Here is a 22255-nt window from a genome sequence, read left to right on the forward strand (position 1 = left end):
CTCATCCAAGTCATTGATGAATATATTGAATAGTACTGGTCCCAGTACTGACCCTTGAGGCACTCCACTAGATACAGGCCTCCAACTAGACTCCATCCCATTGACCACAACTCTCTGGCTTCTTTCCTTCCGTTAACAGTCCACCTCACTACCCGATCGTCCAGACCACACTTCCTCAGTTTAGCTGTGAGGATGCTGTGGGACAGTGTGTCAAATGCTTTACTGAAATCAAGATAGACCACATCCACTGCTTTACTATCATCTATCCATCTCGTTATGTCTTCATAAAAGGCTATGAGGTTGGTTAAGCATGACTTCCCCATGCTGACTGCCCCAATGACCCTCTGATCCTTGAACTGCCTTGAGACAGCGCCGAGGATTAGTTGTTCCATCACCTTTCCAGGGATGGAGGTGATGCTGACCAGTATATAGTTACCTTGTTCTTCCTTCTTGCCCTTTTTGAAGACTGGAGTGACATTTGCTTTCCTCCAGTCCTCAGGCACCTCTCCTATTCTTCACGACTTAGCAAAGATGATGGAGAGTGGCCTAGCAATGACCTCAGCCAGCTCCCTCAGCACCTGTGGGTGCTTCCCATCAGAACCCATGGATTTATGGATGTCGATTGCTTAATTGGTCTTTAACCCAGTCCTCATCAATCAAGGTAGACTCCTCCATTGTCCTGACATCCTCTGGGACCTCAGGGGTACAGGGCTCCTCAGGACAGCCTCCAGTAGTATAGACAAAGGCGGCATTCAGTAACTCTGCTTTCTCTGTATCTTCCCACCTCATTCATCTCATTCATCAGTGGGCCTACATTGCCTCTAGTGTTAGTTTTATCTGCAACATATTTGTTTGAAGAAACTCTTTCTGTTGTCCTTGAACCCTCTGGTGAGGTTTAATTCTAAGGAGGCCTTAGCTTTCCTAGTTGCCTCCCTACATCCTCTGACAACAGCCTTATATTCTTCCCAAGTGGCCAGCCCCTCCTTCCATGATCTGTAGAATCTCCTCTTCCCCTTGAGATTGCCCAGCAGTTCTCTATTTAACCAAGCAGGTCTCCTGGCTCCCTTCCTTGACTTCCTACCTGTTGGGATGCTCTGATCTTGAGCTTGGAAGAAGCAGTCCTTGAATGCTAACCAACTGTCTTGGGCCTCTTTACCTTCAAGTACCCTGTCCCATGGGATTTCCCCTAGCAATTGCTTGAAATGGACAAAGTCAGCCCTACTCAAGTCCAGGGTTGCGATTCTGCTTGGTATTCTGTTCCTGCCCCATGAGATCCTGAAATCTACCATCTCATAGTTGCTGCAACCAAGGTAGCCCTCAACCTTTACTGCTTCAACCACACCCTCCTTGTTAATGAGAATGAGATCCAGCAGTGCACCTCTCCTAGTCAGCTCCTCCACCCTTTGCATCAGAAAGTTATCGTCAAGGCGCTGGAGGAACCTCCTGGACTATGGCTGGCTGGCTGAGTAGTCCTTCCAGCAAACATCAGGGTAGTTAAAATCTCCTGTGACAGCTAGGGCCTGTAATTGCGAGGCTGCTCTCAGCTGCCTGTAGAAGGCCTCATCAACTTCCTCATCCTGATCTGGTGGCCTGTAATAGACACCCACAACAGTATCACCCCTGCCAGCCTGCCCCTTAATTCTAACTCACAGACTCTCAACTCGCTCCTCATCCACCCCTGGACAGTGCTCAATACATTGTACTTGGTCTCTCACGTAAAGAGCAACTCTACCACCTTTCCTGGCTGGCCTGTCTTTCCTGAGAAGCACATAGCCATCCATGACCACATTCCAGTCATGTCTCTGTAATTGTCACCAGATCATAATCTCCTGACTGAACACAGGTTTCTAACTCCTGCTTATTCCCCATGCTGCGTGCATTGGTGCACAGGCATTTCAAGGATCGACCTGAGAACACCGATTTCACCCTAGCGGGGTGGGAGGCCTCCTGGTCTTCATCAATACTAGAGCAGTGCCCCACTGATGCAAGCCCAGCTACCACCCCATCCCCCTTCAAATCTAGTTTAAAGCTCTCCAAATGAGCCCTGCTAATTCCTGTCCCTGCATCCTTTTGCCCCTGTGAGATAAACCTTTCCCATGTATTACTCTCTGGACTGGTGTCTTATAAAACAAGCCATTATCAAAAAACCCAAAGCCCTGCTGTAGCACCAGTCTCGTAGCCAAGCATTTATGGACTGGCTCCTTCTGTTCCATCCCACATCGTCACCTGAAAATGGAAGGAGGGAAGAGAAAATAACTTGTGCCCCAGCCTCTTTCACCAACCGTCCCATCGTATCAAGAGAAGGGATGCAATTAATTGTTTTAGCCAAATTAAATTGGGCAACCAAGAGGTGAGTTTATGCCAAATTTCTTCAAAACCCCAAGATGTATTATCTTTGGTGACTTCATGTAATACTTTGGTTTGTTCCCAAATTTACTTTAAATCTGTGGCTACTCTTCCTGACTAATCTACATATACACAAGAACTAGTATTGCCTACCATACAAACTCTTCCTTGAGATGCTGACAATAAATCTAAAGCCATTCTGTTTTATAATGCTATAGTGCTCAACAGAGAAACTTCTTCTTGAAGGGCTGTTATGGCATCTCTTGTTGCATTTTCTATTATTTCCAATGTTGCAGATATATTTACTATTGCCTTTTCTATTTCACTAACTCCTAACCATGGTAAAAACCATCTAGCAAAACTGTGAAATGATGAAGGTCTCTCTGTCAGAGGATTACTCCTCTTGTTTATCTTCACATATGAATGTATCCATAAATTTTTTTCCAGTTTCTTTACTATTGTTCTTTTTGGAACTATAGCACCTAAAGTGCCAGTTTCCATCTAATTAGCAGGTAAGATTTTCCTTGCTGTATTTCCACAAAGCCAATACCACCCTTTTCCATTTGGTACTGGCCAGTCAACTTCTTTAATCAGTCCAGATGCACTTATTTTCAGTCCGAATGTACTTATTTTAGTTTTCTTTGTGCACTCTAGAAAATTACCTAACATTGGGCCATTCAACTGATAAGGACTTGCTGGGTTATTTTCTCTAGTGACACAAGTAATGTAATAATTAAAGGTTGCCATTTCTACATCCCAGCTCTGATGTGATTCACCATGATAATCAAAAGAAGTATTCTTCCATAACTTTAACCAAGAATAGTTACCAGGAATTGGTATTCCAATCAAAGGAGTACCCTTTTCAGAATATTCTGGAAAATGTGTACATAACAAGCAATCTGATTGGTTAATAATATACATTGACCTCTGTACCATTGCTAAATGAGTATTTAGTGTCCAAGAATTTGCTAAATTCAAAACTGTCCGAACCATGATCAGTATGGTGAAGGTTGGGAGAATCTTATTCCAACAGGTTCTGATGTCCATCTTCTTTCAGGTGCTCTTTTCACTCTTGAATAGTGAGTCCAGGTTGGTTGTTCTTTAATCTTGATTGCAGTGAAGGTTGTCAGCAACACCTGGAACAGTCCATTCCACTTTTCTTCCAGGAGCTGACCTGAAAAAGTTTTAACATAAACCCAGTCTCCTGGCTTAAAAGGATTAATTGGTTGGTCTAACCCTCTGGCTCTAGTTTCAAGCACTTGCTTGGCTGTTTTATTTAACTGTCTACTTAAAGCTATCATGCTTGACCAACCTCATAGCCTTTTATGAGAATGTAACAAGGTGGATGGATGATGGCAGAGTGGTGGATGTGGTCTACCTTGACTTCAGTAAAGCCTCTGACACAGTCTCTCACAGCATCCTCACAGCTAAATTGAGGAGGTGTGGTCTAGACAATAGAGTAGTGAGGTGGGTTGCAAACTGGCTTAAAGAGAGAAGCCAGAGAGTGGTGGTCAATGGTGCGGAGTCCAGTTGGAGGCCAGTATCTAGTGGAGTGCCTCAGGGGTCAGTACTGGGGCCAATATTATTCAATATATTCATTAACGATTTAGACGGGGAAATTGAGTGTACCATCAGCAAGTTTGCTGATGACACGAAGCTGGGAGGAGTGGCTGACATGCCAGAAGGCTGTGCTGCCATCCAGCGGGACCTGGACAGGCTGGAGAGTTGGGCGGGGGATAACCTGATGGAATTTAACAAGGGAAAGTGTAGAGTCCTGCATCTGGGCAGGAACAACCCCAGGTTCCAGTATAGGTTGGGAAATTACATATTAGAGAGCAGTGTAGGGGAAAGGGACCTGGGGGTCCTGGTGGACAACAGGATGACCATGAGCCAGCACTGTGCCCTTGTGGCCAGGAAGTCTAATGGCATCCTTGGGTGTATTACAAGGGGGGTGGTCAGTAGATCAAGAGAGGTCCTCCTTCCCCTCTACTCCGCCCTGGTGAGACCCCATCTGGAATATTGTGTCCAGTTCTGGGCCCCTCAGTTCAAGAAGGACAGGGAACTGCTGGAGAGGGTCCAGCGTAGGGCAACAAAGATGATTAAGGGAGTGGAGCACCTCCCTTATGAAGAAAGGCTGCGGGAGCTGGGTCTCTTTAGTTTGGAGAAGAGGAGACTGAGGGGTGACCTTATTAATGGTTATAAATATATAAAGGGTGAGTGCCATGAGGATGGAGTCAGGCTCTTCTCAGTGGCAAACAATGATAGGACAAGGGGTAATGGGATCAAGCTGGAACAGAAGAGGTTCCACTTAAATTTGAGAAAGAACTTCTTCTCAGTGAGGGTGACAGAGCACTGGAACAGGCTGCCCAGGGAGGTTGTGGAGTCTCCTTCCCTGGAGACATTCAAAGCCCGCCTGGACACATTCCTGTGCGACCTCACCTAGGCATTCCTGCTCCAGCAGGGGGATTGGACTAGATGATCTTTTGAGGTCCCTTCCAGTCCCAAACATACTGTGATACTGTGATACTGTGATGTACTGATATAAATATGTTTCTCCTAACCAATTCAAATCTTCTCCCTGGTATTTAGCATAATAGGGCCTACCACAAAGAATTTCAAAAGAACTTAAATTTTCCTTCACCAGAGACTTGCTAAAGGTAATGCCTGATTCCACTTCAAATTCGTTTCTTGACAGATTTTACTTAATTGCTGTTTAATCATATGATTCATTTTCTCTACCTGCCCACTTGCTTGAGGCCAGTAGGGAATATGCAATTGCCAATCAATCCCTAATGCTTTACTGACTTGCTGCATTACTTGTGCAACAAAATGTGGCCCTCTATCCGAGGACATCACAGCAGGCACCCCAAATCAAGGTATGATTTCATTTAATGAGGCTTTAGTTACTTCTCTGGCTTTATTAGTTCAGCAGGGGAATGCTTCTGGCCAACCTGAGAAGGGATCTGTTAATACCAGCAAATACCAATACCCCCCCTTTCTAGGGAGTTCAGAAAAATCTATTTGCCAGTGTTGTCCTGGCACATTTCCCTTCCCAATTGTTCCTATCTGTGCCCTATTCACAGTATTTGGATTATTTTTCAGACATATCTGACATTGCTGGGTCACTTGTTTCACAGTAGTATACAAATTTACTCCCACAATTCTTTTAATCAAATCTTGGTAAAGAGCATCACCTCCCCAATGAGTTTTGTTGTGTTCTCCTAATACCACTCCCCATAACACATTGCGAGGTACCACTATTCTCCCATCAGCAGTGACAGCCTGTTTGGACCCTGGTTCTAATTTGGCTTGTAAATCTTCTGTTAATTTCTTATCCTCTTTGTTGTAGTTTACTGATGTTGGTTCAAGGAGACAGCCATCTGGGATCAGAGACATCACTTTTGTATCTGTCTCTGTCCTTTCGGCTGCTTGTTTTGCAGTGTAATCTGCCAATTTATTTCCAGTTTCCTGATCATTTTTTTCCCCTTTTTTTTTTTTCCTTTTTGTTTTCCTTGTGCTGTTAATAAGCCTTGCTCTTTCCAAATAGCTCTATGAGCATGCACTACTCCAAAGGCATACTTTGAATCAGTCCAAATGTTTATATTTTTCCCTTTGGATAATTTTAAAGCTCGTGTGAGTGCAATTATTTCAGCTTTCTGGGCGGAAATCCCTGGAGATAAAGGTTTGACTCCGATTACCTTGTGGGTAGTTGTCACCACATACCCAGCTTTATGTACTCCTTGCTTTACAAAGCTGCTTTCGTCGGTGAACCAGGAGTCTTCAGCATCCTTCAGTGGCTGTTCCTTTAAGTCTGGTCTACTGGAGTAAACAGCTTCTATTGTTTCTAAGCAATCATGGACCACAGGCTCTGAAACAGATCCACAGAGGAAAGAAGCTGGATTGACAATGTGAGTAGTGACAATATTTACATCATCTTGTTCTACCAACACTGCCTGGTATTTCGGGAATCTCGAGGGGGTTAACCAATGGTTACCTTTTTGCATTTGCCCCTCCTCAGCTGACAGATCCAGAATGGCATATCCGTGCATCAAAGATCTGAGCCTATCCAAGAACTCTATGGGGGTTTCAGAATGAGTCTGCCTTATAGCATACAAGGCTGACCAAATTCACAGCTTTAGGTATCGCATTTTCTATTCCAAATGCAATAAATTTTTGATATTGCTTTAACAAATCATAAGGATTATCATTATTTGGATCCCACTCTGGTTCAGTCAAGGGGATATACTGATCTACTCGCCCATCCAAGGCTCACAAATTGATTTGAGCTTGCACCTGCATTTGTGCAGTTTTCAAGACTAATTGCTTCTCTGTTTCTGTTAATAAATCTAACATTGCATCAATATCTTTCCAATCTGGGTCCTGAGTTTTAACAATCATCTCTAATCTCTTAGCAACAGCTGAAGGGTCATCCCGATATTTTTTCACGACCTCTCTCCAAGCATCTAAATCATTCATGGTAAAGGGAACTTTGATCCATGTGGGCCCCGTCAGCCCCATTGCTTGCCTAAGAGGTGCTTGTATGATTGGTCCTGTCTTACTATGGGTCCGAGCTGTGATCGGGGTGAAAGAGAATCTCTTGCTTTCCTCTTCTTGTGCCCCTTCACCCTCCGAGGTTTCATCAGATATCACATCAGAACATGAAGGCACATTATCTTCATTTCTACCAGTGGAGACACATAATCTTCTAACCTATCCTCTCCTCTCATCAGTGGAGTTGCCTTTAAACACCTCTGTCCTATACTACATGCTAAACAACATTGTTTCAGCTTCCCCTGCACTTTGTTCTGATCCTTTTCTAATGTTAAAACAAAAGGATCCTGGGGTGCTAAATTAATACCACATTCTTTCTGCCACACTGAGTGGTTTTGCAAAGTGAAAAACATATCAGCATACACAACTTCATCCCATTTTCACAGAATCACAGGATCACAGAATGTTAGGGATTGGAAGGGACCTCGAAAGATCATCTAGTCCAATCCCCCTGCCGGAGCAGGAACACCTAGATGAGGTTACACAGGAAGGCGTCCAGGCGGGTTTTGAATGCCTCCAGAGTAGGAGACTCCACAACCTCCCTGGGCAGCCTGTTCCAGTGTTCTGTTACCCTTAACCGAGAAGAAGTTTCTTCTCAAATTTAAGTGGAACCTCTTGTGTTCCAGTTTAAACCCATTACCCCTTGTCCTACCATTGGTTGTCACTGAGAAGAGCCTGGTTCCTTCCTTCTCTCCTCAAGAAGAACATCAATTGCAATAAAGTACCATAATTTAAAGTTCCATTAAGAGGCTACTTTTTGTCATCGTCTAATTTATACAATAGCCACCAGTGATTACAATATTTTATCAGAGTTTTCTTATTCATACTTCCACCAAGTGGTCCCCTGATCTCTTTCCAATGAGCTAAAATACACCCTAACAGGCTCTTTGTCAAAATTTCAATACTTTGCTGTCCTCCCATTATGCTTTATACAGAATAACACAGCTTAATCTTACTACAAACACAAACTAAGAGTATTAATACTTATAATGCCAAAAGCCACCCACCACGTATAATCTTCACAATTAGCACTTTAAGTTTATCCCACTCTCTCCAAAGCTTACAGTCAACACAAAACTCAGGCACTAGACCTCGATACCACAATTGGACACATTACAACATAGATGGGTTCACAACACTCATACTCCTTACAAGTTAAAGCCACAGCAGCTTCTACTCTATCTTTAGGCATTAAAGTGCATAACTATGAACAAAACTACAATATACTTTACAGCTATATACAGAGCTGGCTTTACACCACAACAACTTCAGCAGAGGAAGTTTTCCACACAAATCACTCTGCATCAACTAGAGTATACCTTTAAGGTGCTAGCAACCCAGTATACGCTACCCTGCATACGAATTATGGACAGCTCACGACCACCTGACCTGTCTCACTTTTTCTTTCGTTTTTTTTTTTTTTTTTTTTTGAAAGAATGCCTTACCAGAGGTCCTTGTCTGTCCCCACAGCAATCCGACTGAGATGAGAAGTCTCTCCAGAGAAGTCTCTGGGGGTACCCAAGAGAGTCCTTGACTCAACGGGTCCTGCAGCCAGGCAGAGTGAGTCCTCCTGCCTGGCTCGCCAACTGAAATGGAGAATTAAACAGCAGAGTCAATTCTACTGTTAAGCAGCATTCTTTATTGACTGTGCTGGGGAGCTCTGGGAATCACTCTCCATAAGTGCTCCAACGACTGGATGTTCTTGCATTGCTTATATCCACACAATTATTGCATATTAATTACAGTTTTTGGGAATTTTTAACATACAATATACCTGTACTAGGAAATGATTACATAAGATCAAGACGGAGTTAGTTATTTAATGGTCTTTGCTGCCATCTAGCGTCCTTTTACCGGTACCACAGACTCTTTCGAAAGGCTTCGGGGGGGGGTATCTTTTCATGTGTCCGCTGATTGACCTCTTGTCAACGTTTACTGCAGGGCGACAATAAACTGTGGCAGATGCTGTTAACCCCCTCCCCCCCCCTCAAAGGAAAGGCAATAGGAGGAAAAGAGAGAGGGACTTGCAAGTTGGAAAAAGTTAAAAATGCTTTACTAATGCTACTAATAAAATAGAGAAAATAATACAAAACCAATCTTGAATTTCCCAGTACAGCTCAGCACAGAGCCGGTGCTGGCGGCTGCAGGGTAGGCACCCAGAAGTCCTGGGCTGGACTCCGCAGCAAACCGGCACTGGATTCAGGGATGCAGGGTCTGGAACCAGGCCTTGGATTGCAGGCACGACAGGCAGGGTCCTCTTCAGATGCCAGCCATAGTCAAAGAGAGAGAGACCCTCGTGATCTCCCACTTTTATAGGGTGTATGATGTGGATGGGATGGAATACTTGGTCAATTTTAGCCACCTGTTCGCCCCTCCTTGCAAATATGCCCCTCTCACTTATGGGACGTGTGTTTTTATCAGCGACCTTGCATACCATTTTTCTTGTTTATCAGCTGCTGTCTGCAAAAACATGCAGCCAAATTCAGAAAAGTACAGTTACTTAGAAGAACTTAGCTGAAAGGAAGATTCACTAAAAGAGAAACTGGTCTTGTTTTTAACAAAACCAGGACACCTCTCCACATTGGCAGCTCTTTGCACAAGTGCAATTAGTGCTCACTTATATAAGTAATTGATTAGTTTCTTACTTACAATGCACTTATTAATTTCTAGTTAAACATAAGCTAAGTACTCTGCTTCTAAACAATATATTGCTTAATCTTCTGTCTCTAGCTTGTCATGCAAGAGAATCTAAAACTTGAAAAATATCCCTTTGTTTGGCAGGTAGTTAGAAAGCATTCATCATGTCTATTGATTAATGATGGGTATGTCCTTTACAACTTAATCACAGTATACATTACTTTAGCAACTTCTCCTTAAGAGGTGCCAACCTCGAACAGGTGGCTGGATACCAGTTGTTGGAGCAAGCATTGTTCCATCGCTGCCACACTTTGCGTAGTTTTGTTGAAGTTTATTCTTCATTAACCTGAAAGACACTTAGTGAATATTGTTAATCTTATGTATAGTATTATGCAGTAATTAACATAATACAATGAATGTAATGGGAGCATTCTCACCTAACATCAAATCCTCCTGAGATATACATCAGACTCCTCCATCCTTTAACATCACCCACCAAATGCACCCAGGTCCCTGAGCAAAAGCAATCTCACAGATGGGTTTACCTTTGCTCAGGGCAGAGGTAACCCATGCTGTTTTCCCCAACATATTCTTCATTCACACCACAGGGTCTTTACCCCTCTCCACAGTATGTGGAGGCTTCGACTGGGCAGGGCCAGCTCAAATGGTAGATCCCCTGGTGTTAACCAACCAGGTGGCCTTTGCTAAATTTGAATCCCAATTTCTAAAATTTCCCCCACCCGTTACTCTTAGTGTAGTCTTTAACAGTCCATTGTACCATTTGATTTTACCAGCAGCTGGTAGGGGATGTGATATACCTACTCAATGCCATGCTCTTTGGCCCAAGTGTCTATGAGGTTGTTCTGGAAATGAGTCCCATTGTCTGACTCAGTTCTCTCTGGGGTGTCATGTTTCCATAGGACTTGCTTTTCAAGGCCCAGGATAGTGTTCCGGTAGTGGCATGGGGCACAGCGAATGTTTCCAGCCATCTAGTGGTTGCCTCCACCATAGTAAGCACATAGTGCTTGCTGTGTCAGGTTTGTGTGAGTGTAATATAGTTACTTCAGCCATCGCCCCCCCATACCACATAGGCTTTAATCACTTGGTTTGCTTGATTGTACTGCATGTTTCACAATTGTGAATAACCTGTGCAATAATGTCCATGGTCATGTCCACCCCTCGATCGCAAGCCCATCTATATGTTGCATCTCTTCCTTGATGACCTGAGACATCATGGACCCACTGAGCTATGAATAATTCACCTTTGTGTTGCCAGTCCAAATCTACCTGAGACACCTTAATCTTGGCAGCTGGATCCCCCTGATGGTTGTTGTTCTTCAGACTTTTAGGCACATGAGTGTCTATGTGGTACACTTTTATAGGCAGGTTTTCTAACCCGACAGCAATATCTCACCACAATTCAGCAGCCCAGATGGGTTTGCCTCTATGCTGCCAGTTGTTCCTTTTCCATTGCTGCAACCGCCCCCACAGGGCATTTGCCCCCATCCATGTATCAGTATAGAGATAAAGCACTGGCCAGTTTTCTCATTCAGCAATGCCCAAAGCCAGCTGTATTGCTTTTACCTCTGTAAACTGACTCGATTCACCTTGTCCCTCAGTGGCTTCTGTGACTCGCCGTGTGGGACTCCACACAGCAGATTTCCACATCTGATGCTTTCCCACAACACGACCCATCAGTAAACAAGGCATAATGCTTCTCATCCTCAGGTAGATTATTATACAGTGGGACCTCTTCAGCACGTGTCACCTTCTTTTCTGGCAATATTCTGAAAACCTTACCCTCTGACCAGTCTGTGATCACCTCTAAGATCTCCTGGCTATCAAGGTTCCCCATTCGAGCCCATTGCGTGATCAATGCAATCCACTTAGTCCACATGGCATCAGTTGCATGATGAGTAGAGGAGACCTTTCCTTTGAACATCCAGCCCAACACTGACAGTCAAGGTGCCAGGAGGAGCTGTGCTTCAATACCAGTCACTTCAGAAGCAGCTCAAACCCCTACATATGCTGCTAATATCTCCTTTTCAGTTAGAGTGCAACAGGCCTTGGACCCTCTGTATCCCTGACTCCAAAATCCCAGGGATCAACCTTGAGTCTCCCCTGGTGTTTTCTGCCAAAAGCTCCAGGTAGGACCATTCTTCCCAGCTACAGTGTAGAGTTCATTTTTAACATCTTGTCCTGCCCGAACTGGCCCAAGAGCCATGACATGGGCTGTCTCCTGCTTAATTTGTTCAAAGGCCTGCTGCTGCTTAGGACCCCACTCAAAGTCATTCTTCTTCCGGGTCACCTGAGAGAGAGGGCTCACAATCTGACTGCAATTTGGAATGTGCATTTTCCAAAATCCCACAACCCCCAAGAAAGTCTGTGTTTCCTTTTTATTAGTGCAGATATAGCAGCTATTTTATTGACCACATTCATTGGAATTTGATGACATCTGTTCTGCCATCTTATTCCTAAAAACTGGATCTCCTGTGCGGGTCCCTTGACCTTACTTTGTTTTATAGCAAAACTGGCTTGCAGGAGAATCTGAATTATCCTCTCACCTTTCTCAAAAACTTCCACTGCTATGTCACCCCACACGATGATGTCATCAATGTACTGCAGGTGTTCTGGAGCTTTGCCCTGCTCCAGTACAGCGCGAATCAGTCCATGGCAAATGGTGGAGCTGTGCTTCCACCCCTGGGGCAGTCGAATCCAGGTGTACCGGATACCCCTCCAGGTGAAGGCAAACTGTGACCTGCACTCTGCTGCCAGAGGAATAGAGAAAAATGCGTTGGAAATGTCACTTGTAGCATACCACTTGGCTGCCTTTGACTCCAGTTCATATTGCAGCTCTAGCAAGTCCAGCACAGCAGCACTCAATGGTGGCATGACTTCATTCCACTGTTTGTTAGTCTCTACTCTCCACTGGGCTTCCTCACTGTCCATATGGGACTGTTAAAGGGTGAGTGAGTCTTACTGATCACTCCTTGGCTCTCCAGTTGACGAATAAGGTTATGGACAGGAATCAAAGAATCTCGGTCAGTGCCATATTGCTGACAGTGCACTGTCATGGTAGTAACTGGCACTCGCTGGTCATCAACCCTCAGCAATCCTACAACAGAAGGGTCCTCTGAGAGAGGCCAGGCAAGGTAGACAGCTGTCTAATGTCCTCTGTCTCCACAACTGCTATGCCAAAGGCCCACCTGTACCCCTTTGGGTCCTTAAAATAACCTCTCCTGAGGTAATCTATAGCAAAGATGCACAGAGCACGATGGGGTGCTTAAGATCCCCCAGTGTGGAAGATTTGAGGGATTTTCTTGAAGTTAATGTGTGGATGGGTTTCTATTAGATGGAGATTTGTTATTAAACTAGCCAGGCCCAAAAGAATTTCAAGGCCACCTTGGAAAGCTGAAAACACGACATAAATCAACAGACCTATTAGCAGTGAGACTCGTGTGCGTGGAGAACTCGTGAACATAGACAATATCCAATCAGCTAATGCATGCTTGGAGCGTGGACGTGTGATCAGGAAATAACTGCATATATAAGGAGGCTTGTTTCTGTAATAAATGGCTTCACTTGAATTCATATTGAATTGTGTGGAGTCCATGATTTTTCACCCTTGCAAATGGTGACCCCAACGTGATTCACAAGGAGAATTTACAGCGAGGGGATGACTGCTACCAGGAGCGAGCCTCAGCTGGACAGAGCGCGGCTGGACCATGACCGGGATGTAGTCTGTGGGCTGCGTGGCTCCTGATTGATCACTACAGAAGCGACAGAGGAGGGATAAAGGATCCAATATAGTTGCAACGGACACCCAAAGAGGTGAGCAGCTAGGGGCGAGAGGAGATGGGGCAGAATATTTTTAAAAAAGAAGAAGAAATACTGTGGCTTCTCTTGCATATTCTCTCTAAGAGAGGGGTGAAGTATGAGGAGAGTAACCTCAAAAGACTATTAATTTGGTGTAGAGGCAATGGGTTTCCTGCTGATCTGTCAGGAGCTTTTCAAACAGAGACTTGGGAAAAAGTGGGAACTGTGTTGTGGAAGACAATCAGTCACAGTGAAAAAGATATTCTCGGCCTTGTAACCGCCTGGAAACTGATAATTACTACACTGAAGCAATTAAAACCTGAAAAGACTGTTATGAGCATTAGTGACTCAAAACTTAAACTTGAACTTTGGGGCAATACAGGGCAGAAATTATGGGATAAAGTCAGCAATGGAGATAAAGAAGCTAAATCATTAGCAACTACATGGAAGTTTACAATTACCACCTTAAAAGATCTTAAGGCCGAATGGTCTGCTGCTGCCGGAATTTTTGCACTGTTGCAGCCTGATAAGTATCCTGAAAGTCGCTGTGAAGCTTACCCTGTTCATGTCTTTGATACCCTCCCTATTCTATCCCCTGCTGTGCCTTCGGCACCCCCAATGGTTCAGCAGTCCAGGGTGGGGGGAGGAAAAATGCCGAGCGGGTGGCCTCCTGTACCACTGTCCAACTCTGGTGAGAACAACAAGTCCAAAGGATTGGAGTCGGACGATTTGCCCAAAGAACCTGTGAAAGCTGAGAATGCTAAGGTCGTAAACAAGTGTACTATCAGTCCTTTTACCAATTTGTATCCGCCTTTATGGTCTTTTAACCCTCCAACTTCCACGAGAGAGCAGAAGGGGTCACTGGATAAGAACTGGACAAAAGAACTGTGTGAAAGATTAGTTCAGCGTCCTGGTTTTGTTAAAAAACAAGTTTCTCTTTTAGTGAATTTGCCTGTCGGCTAAAGCCTTCATGTTAGCTGCATTTTCCTGGAGAACCAGATACGTGTTTTGGTAAACATAGCAATGGAATGCAAAGTTATTGATAAGCATGGATGGACATCTTGCGAGAGGGGCAATGAGAAACAGGTGACCAAGAAACTGACCAGCTGTGTATAACATTCCATTCACGTGAATACTTCATATAAAAGTGGGAGACCACGAAGATCTCGTCCCTTTTCCCTTTTTCCTTTTTTGCCTTTTGCTTATGGCCGACATTAGGAGAAGACCTTGCTAGTCGTCCCTGTGAACTGAGGCCTAGTGAGAGACTGAATCCAGCTCCGGTTGGCTGCAGAGTCCAATCCAGGACTTTGGGTGCCGGTTCTGCAGTTGCTGAGACTTTCAAGATTGGTTTTGTATATTTTGTATTATTTTCTCTGTTCTTATTAGTAGCATTGGTAAAACATTTTTACTTTTTCCAACTCTTCTCTCTCTGTCCTTCTTTTCCTCCAAATCACCTGTCCTTAGTGGGAAGGGGGGAGAGGGAGGGGCAAAAAGGGGGAAGTGGGGGGAGGAGAGGAGGATAACAATCTATCTGCCAGGGCTTTATTGTCACCCTGCAATCTAAACCCTCGACAATCAGCTAATAGCGAGTGAATCCAGCAGTCGGCAATGCAGTCATGCTGATCGTGACAGGAAAGGGGGTGCTCCTGAGGACTCAGGTTTATGAATAATTATGATGCTAAAAAGTATTGGTGAGAATGTGCACTGTTCCGAACCCCCCTGTTACCAACGATTCTCCAGCACCATTCAAGTCCGCGTTATCTGATGACTCGGATGAGGATGAGAGTCTGCAGCATTTTTTTTTTTAAAGTTAACAGGAAAAAGAGTATGTGTACATGTTGCCCCGAGATCAGATAAAAACTATGAAAGACTCAAGCAAAATTAGACCTATGCAATGTAACACCTATAGATCATTTAGAATGGAACGATGGGGACTCGTTGAAAGGGGCAGGTATCCCAACTCTTGGAACAGACACTAATTGACACACCACAATTACAGGCGCTATTAGTTTCTGAAATCCTGATACAGTCAACAGACCTTGCATATTAAGCTATGATACAGGTGCCTGAAACCAACAAAGCAGCCAAATCATTTACAACTATTATCAGGGTCCCAATGAGAATTACATGCAATTTATTGACCATCTTCAAGACGTCATCAATAAGCAGGTTGAAAATTTAGAAGTTAAGGAAGCACTGGTATTGAAATTAGCAGTAGAGAATGCTAATGTTTGCTATCAACGTGTTATCTGCGGATTTTACAGTACATATTATGTCCTTCTGTGTATTGCCTCTCTGAAAATCAAGCAGCTTGTCAGGAATGTAAGTTAATTTTTTTGCTGGTTGTTGTTTGCAGTTCTTTCTTTGTGATATTGTTTATGTGGGTACACTGTGGACCTTCTTCCCATTTTTCCCACTCGTGCTGCAAGCAGCCCTGTGCTTCCCCTCCCTCTCTCCCTCCCTCCCTCTTCTCATGGTTTTTACTTATGAGATGGGGTTAGGAATGACTGTTTTCAGTCGTGTTCCTAAGAAATTGGTATTGGGAGGTGTTTTAAAACATGGGAAAGCACTTGGAAATATGAGGAAGGAAGATCTTGTGAAATATTGTAATTAATGGTGTCTGCTGTATAAGTTAAATGATTGGGAAAAGTGTCCGGATAATAGAATCTTGAAGTATAACACTTTGTTGGAATTAATGTTGGTTTTAAGGCGAGAAGAGCAGGACAAAATAAATCTCTACAAGAGATCATTGAATCATTTCAGACAGTTTTACAGGCGGAACGGTTTGAACTTCAACAAGCTGAGAGAGAATTAACTAATAACACACAGGTCATAGAAAACTTGCTGAAGTCTGCAAGATGCTTTCCTCATTAACCTGTTTTCTTTGTAGATATATCTGTTTAAGAATATTACAGTTTAATAGGTCTTTGTCTGTTATATGGTACAGTAAGCTCATAGATTGTTAAATAATGAGAATCCATGGACTCAAAATGTGCATTTTGTGATAATACAGAAGATCATGAGTAATTTAGTTCTTTACTGCGTAAATGTGATGGTAAAATTTTGTGTTACTTTTCTTTCTAGCATGCTAGCTTTATTCCAATATTCAGATTTGCGCAAATCTGTGTCTCATCTTGATGTGCTGGATTTAGCTCTTTTGTATGCACACCATGTAAAGAATCCTGGTTTTGGGATAACAGTTGTAGCACGACAGATGAGACACTAATAAAAGCCTTGCCCAGTCCAGCTTGCTGTGGCAGTGGGGGGGCAGGTGCCGATTGGGCTCCAGCGCGCACTGACCTATTTTGTCAGGGAGACCCAGAGGTACCTCTGCCTGGCTGGGCAGTAAGCAGTTCAAAGGTGCAATGCAAAATTCGAGATATTGTCTTGAATAAGTGTAACTGTGATCCATCTGCATATTTGAACTTGGTATTTGGTTTTCATATCTGAGCTCAGTATTTTAATTTGCATAGTTATATTTTGTACCAAAATAATTTTGTTTGGGGGAGATAATTACAAAATGGGAACCGGTTCCACTGCTAAAATACCACCTTGCTCCCCTCTAGGATGCATCCTTACACATTTGAGTAATTGCTTATATTGTTATCTAGTAATTTTGAGACCAGAAAAGAATTTAAATTGTTAAACTATGCTTCACATTGAAAAAAAAAAAAAAACAAAAACAAACAAACAAACAAACAAACAAAACCAAAACACCCCCCCCCCCCCAAATGCTATGATGGATGTGAACTTGGTATTGTATGAGGTTGTATTCAAAAGTTGCTAGAATATGAACTGATTTGGATCTAGGAAAATGGAATAATGGATTGATGTTTAATATACTGTTTTTTGACATCTGTAAATTGTAAAAGGTAAATGGGGCTGAGGAATGTAACAACTGTTGAGCTAATTGGAATTGCATATAAAGTGTATTATGGTTGGAATGAAATGGGAAAACAAAAAAGCAAAATATCCCAGGCCTCTGCTTGAACATAAATTTCAGGCCTGTGTCAAGCTACAAGATAAACTCAACTCATTGTAACTGAGGAGTTTGCCAGAGCCTCCCACTTCGTAACAGCGTTTATGCCAGCTGCATGGCTTTGGCTATATCTAAACTGCAGCAAGAAGAGAAGAAAAAACAAAACAAAACAAAACAAAACAAAACTGGTCGCCCACTGCTAAGCGGAGAAAGGGGGGCTTTACTCCCCCCGCTCTGTCTTTTTTTTTCCTGAGGTGGTGTCATCCATCCTTGTTGTGGCACTGCGTTGCTTCTCGGCTTTGAATCAGGGGTTGTTGGTGCTGTTTCTTCTTGCTTCAGTCTTGTTTCCTAGATTCTGGCACATATGGGGAAAGAGCTCATCATTTTACCTCCTTGCTTAAGTCAGTCTTTTCATACTTGTCAGCTTTTGGGGGTCAGAGTGCTCAGTGCTTCTCTGGGTCAGACTGGTACTAATTTGGGTGTGGAGTGGAGCCAGGTTGGTTTGATGTGGAGTTTGAACTGATTTGTTTTCATGCTGGGCTGAAGATCCTGCCATCTCAGATGGGGGCAAGAGAGAGGTTTTATTCCCCCCTGCCCCTCCCCAGCAATGTTACTGCTAGAGAACTGTAATACTGCATGAAGGAGTCTGACGGCTGAAATTTAAAGGCATTGCCAGTGGATCCATAGTTCTAATGAAGCTGAGAAATTAAACCAAATTTTTTTTTAATAGACTTATTCTGTGGTAACTGGTTGTAAGAGACTTTTCAGTAAATTCACCGTGCTAGTTTTTGAGGCCATGGGAGAGAATGAAAGAAAGGCTGTTTTTTTGAGACCAATGGAATGCCAAATTTGGAACAAAGTTTTTACTGATGAATTCTTGTAGTTGCCAGAAAGTCTTATACCTCTCTTGGGTCAAGATTTGTTAAGTAAATTGTAAGCTCAAATAACGTTTCCTGAGAATTCTGTTTAGTTGCATGGCCTACAAGAAGCTGCTTGGATGGTGCAGATCTGCTTGCTGCAAGTGAGAAATCTCCAAGGAAATTTTGGATGCTGTATTTCCACTAGTATTAACAACCAATGCTTCGATAAAGCAAATACTACACTGATAGATCTGAAACAGAACTTCGATCCGGTGAGGGAAAACAATATCCAATAAATATGACAACCAAAATGGACGTAGAAACTTTGAGGAATAAATTTATGACAACCTTACAGGCTGACTGCATTCGATTAGACTTGCAGATTTGTCTACTTATAACTACAACACAGAAACAACCTGTGGCTATTGTGGGACAGTATGACGAGATTGCTAACAGACTGATATACCGATCGTTATATACCAATTGTTACTCTGATCAAGAAAATGCAGGGAATGAATTTAAGTCTTAATAGGCCATGATCCTTTTGTCATATATGTACCATTTCTGAAATTTAATTCTGATTTTTTTTTTTGCAATCTACATCCTTGTAAATTGCACTAGCTGATTTTCTTAACAGCACAACTTTTAGCATGCATAAATGTAAATTGATGCAGAACCTGCAAGTCTTTAACATCAGGTCATAGGCCATACTTCTATCTGGTCTGATCCTACATACTTGCACAGTTTTTGTTGGTGGTTCTGGGAAGTCTCATAAAGCTGTAGTGGTCTGGCATGAAGATAACAATTGGCATCATTCTGTAAAAAATTATTGAAGGTTCAACCCAAGTAGCAGAACTTGGCGCAGCTTTACATTACTTAGAGTTTTTTAAGGAGGAACCTCTAAATTTGATTTGTGATTCTGAGTACATAGTCGACGTCTAATGCACGTATCTGATTCCGAACTGTTTTTTTGTGTTTTTTTTTAAAAAAAACAAAAAGAGTGAGAAGTAGGGGAAACACCACAAAACCAATTGTCAAAAGCATTGTATCTATGTATCTATGGGTGATATTCTTAGCGTATTCTTTTGTAACTCTGTATACAACCTGGCACACATTCAGAAGACATTGCAGCAAGAGCAGGCTAGCTTGAATACCCCCAGAGTGTCCAAAATCCTCAGAAACTGTTGGACCCAACCTGGAGGAGAAAAAAGAGGTGAAGAGATGAGGGAAGATTCCATCCCCCTCAGTCTTCTCCATAGACTGGAAGCAATTACTAATCAGTTCCAAGAGATGGCTCCCAAGATATAGAAAAAACAACAATATCTTATAAAGATACCAACAGAGATGTGTAAGAAAAGAAATCATGATGTCATAGGTTGATATCATGCAGGACAGTATTAGATGACACAGCAACGTGGACAAACAAACATTGTGACCACTTAACTAATAGAGTAAGCTCTAAGACACTCCCATCAACTCTTTTTTATCTCAACCCTTTTATTCTTTCTTCTGGCTGGCTCTGATGTGCAGAAACAACTTTACAACTCACAAGGTTATAAAGCAGATATGTTTATTTCAACGTCGGGCGCAAGGGGGATCGTTCCACCATTCATGCGCGCCTTCTAACAATAAGAAGTGTGTTTAAATACAGTAAGGTGTTACATATTCATAATAACCCCAGGAACGCCTATACATATTCATAACCTTTCCCCGCATCTTATTAAAATGAATCCCAGGTAATCATTTCCATAGTCTCCTCCTTGACCCCTCCCTGTTGTGCCTGTGCAGTGCCATCTGGTGGTCTTGAGGAGGGGTCTTTGGGGGTCTTTGGTCATAGGCTCCTTCAGCTTCGTCACAGTGAACTTTTAACCTTTGGCTCATTATGTTGAATTGACTGGAACCCAAGCTGCCAAGTCGATTGAAACCAGACTGGTGCCCCCTTTTGCTGTAAATCTTTGTTATCTTGTCTCCTCAAGTTTACAGCTAGGTGCAGTAAAACTTCTTATGTTGGCATTTGATGGGGTTCTGTTTTTCTTAACATAAGTTACATAAAGCTCTAAACTAAGCACTTATTGTGTGGCTAAGCCTTAAAGTGTTAGTTTGTTAGTAGGCACCCATTATATGTTTAGCTAACCCTTAAAATGTTAATTTCCTCTATCAATACCCCTTTTCAAGACAGTTAGTAAATTCTTTTACTATAACTAATACGATTCCCTATTTAACTCTTTCTCAAAGTATTTGTTAGATTCTAATTTTTGCCTTAATTGATGCCTTTTCCAGTTGCTATAGGTGTCCCCAGTACTTTGGCAACACCACAAGAAACACTTCATCATTATGCAGATCAGTATTCCCAAAACTAATATCCCTACTAAGGCTGCAAATAGTGAACATAACGAAGCCAGATTCGGAAGCCAAGAAGTAAGCTTTTCCCATAATTCAGAAAATCCCCATGATGTTTCATCTAAAGTAATCCGATGGAGGATCTGAGATTGTTTCCATATCTTTTGGATGTCTGTTTCTACCCGTTTCTCCTGGTTAATATATGAACAACAACCCTGATTTATTACTACACATACACCTCCTTCTTTTGCAGTCAAGAGATCTAGAACCATGCAATTTTGTTGGACTGTTTTACTTAATGATGTTATCTCTTCCTGAAGCCCTTGAAGAGCATCCACAGTGGCATTTTCGATCTTCTCTATTGTGGCTGATATATTTACTATGGCCTTTTCTAACTCACTAACCCCTAGCCAAGGAAGAAACCATCTGGCAAAACTATGAAATCCAGAGGGTCTCTGTATGAGAGGGTTATTCGATACTGAACGTGTTTTTTTCCATAACGTCCTAACAATGCCTGGGGGTGGGTATGAATGGTTAAACAACTGTGCTTGAGGTAATATGTATCCACCCGTACACTGGCCTTGCCAATTATCAGGTAGGCTTTTCCTGGCTCGGCTGTCCCCACAAAGCCACCACCACCCAGGAGCTAGGCTACATGTTGTTGCCATTTTGGAGGGGAAGTTATGTTTCCCGATGTTTTTTTACATTGTAATTAAACCCTAGGTCTTTCAGCTTGGTTACATTGAAAGTTCCTACACTCTGCGACTGACTACATTCACTGCAATTCGGAAATTTTTGCCAACTAATGATTTTATCTGTGCAGTTCATACATCTAGAATAAATCATAATTTCAGTTTGATTCCAAGGCACCAATCTGAAATTTCCTCCTGTAGTTTCATTCAGATCCTCCCCATAAGGACAGGTTTGATTCCGGTATGCATCCCACTTTCCCCATTCACCCCCTTGCCAATCTGGATGGGGAACACCAAACATTGGTAATTCCATTCCTCTTGGGAGGACTGTACATATCCAACAGTGTGAAAGATTCAAATTGTTTCCCGTCATTTGGGTTAACTTCACATGCCAGTTTTCATCCCAACCATATCCTAAGGCTATGATCATGAAAAATACAATTTTCCAGGTTGGACCTGGGTTACCCTCCATGGTGCTTTGCAGGCTTTCTTCACTCTAGAATGATGAATCCAAGCATTCTGTTCTCTAATCTTGATAGCGGTGAAGGATGTCAGAAGGACTTGAAACGGACCTGCCCATTGTGGTTCCAAAGTCTTTTCTGCAAGAGACTTTACAGAAACATAATCTCCCGGTTGGATGCTATGTACTGGTCCATCCAAACCTCTACCCCGAGTCCCAAACACATGCTTCCCAATTCGGTTAAGTTGTTTACCTAATGCCACCATGTAAGAAGTCATAACTTCATCTCCTACCTGTGCAGACATCCCCTTTTGTACACTATAGGGCCTCCCATACAGGATTTCAAAAGGGCTCAATCCTTCCCTTGCTCTTGGCCTTGTTCGTATACGCAAAAGAGCCAAAGGTAAGGATTGAGGCCAAGCCAGGTTAGCTTCCTGCCCCAATTTTGCAATTTGTTGTTTAATCAAGTGATTCATTTTCTCTACCTGGCCACTGGATTGAGGGTGATAAGGAGTATGTAGTTGCCAGTCTATTCCCAAGTATCGACTGACTTGCTGTGTCACTTTTGAAATAA

The 22255-nt window shown here is 42.8% G+C and overlaps 1 protein-coding gene across 1 annotated transcript; it reads right to left on the reverse strand.

The window, feature by feature from the left end:
- Positions 1 to 20390: 20390 nt before the first annotated feature.
- LOC139826343 (endogenous retrovirus group V member 2 Env polyprotein-like) lies at positions 20391 to 21197 on the reverse strand. Its single transcript, XM_071801638.1, has one exon. It carries the CDS (start codon positions 21195 to 21197, stop codon positions 20391 to 20393), a length of 807 nt encoding a protein of 268 aa, XP_071657739.1.
- Positions 21198 to 22255: the final 1058 nt, after the last annotated feature.

The sequence above is a fragment of the Patagioenas fasciata genome, chromosome W (assembly GCF_037038585.1).
Source record: "Patagioenas fasciata isolate bPatFas1 chromosome W, bPatFas1.hap1, whole genome shotgun sequence".
In the NCBI taxonomy this organism is placed as follows: Eukaryota; Metazoa; Chordata; class Aves; order Columbiformes; family Columbidae; genus Patagioenas; species Patagioenas fasciata.

Excerpts from the sequence above, each read along its gene's own strand:
- LOC139826343 (XM_071801638.1), bottom strand. The coding sequence starts at position 21,197 with ATGGCAACAACATGTAGCCTAGCTCCTGGGTGGTGGTGGCTTTGTGGG.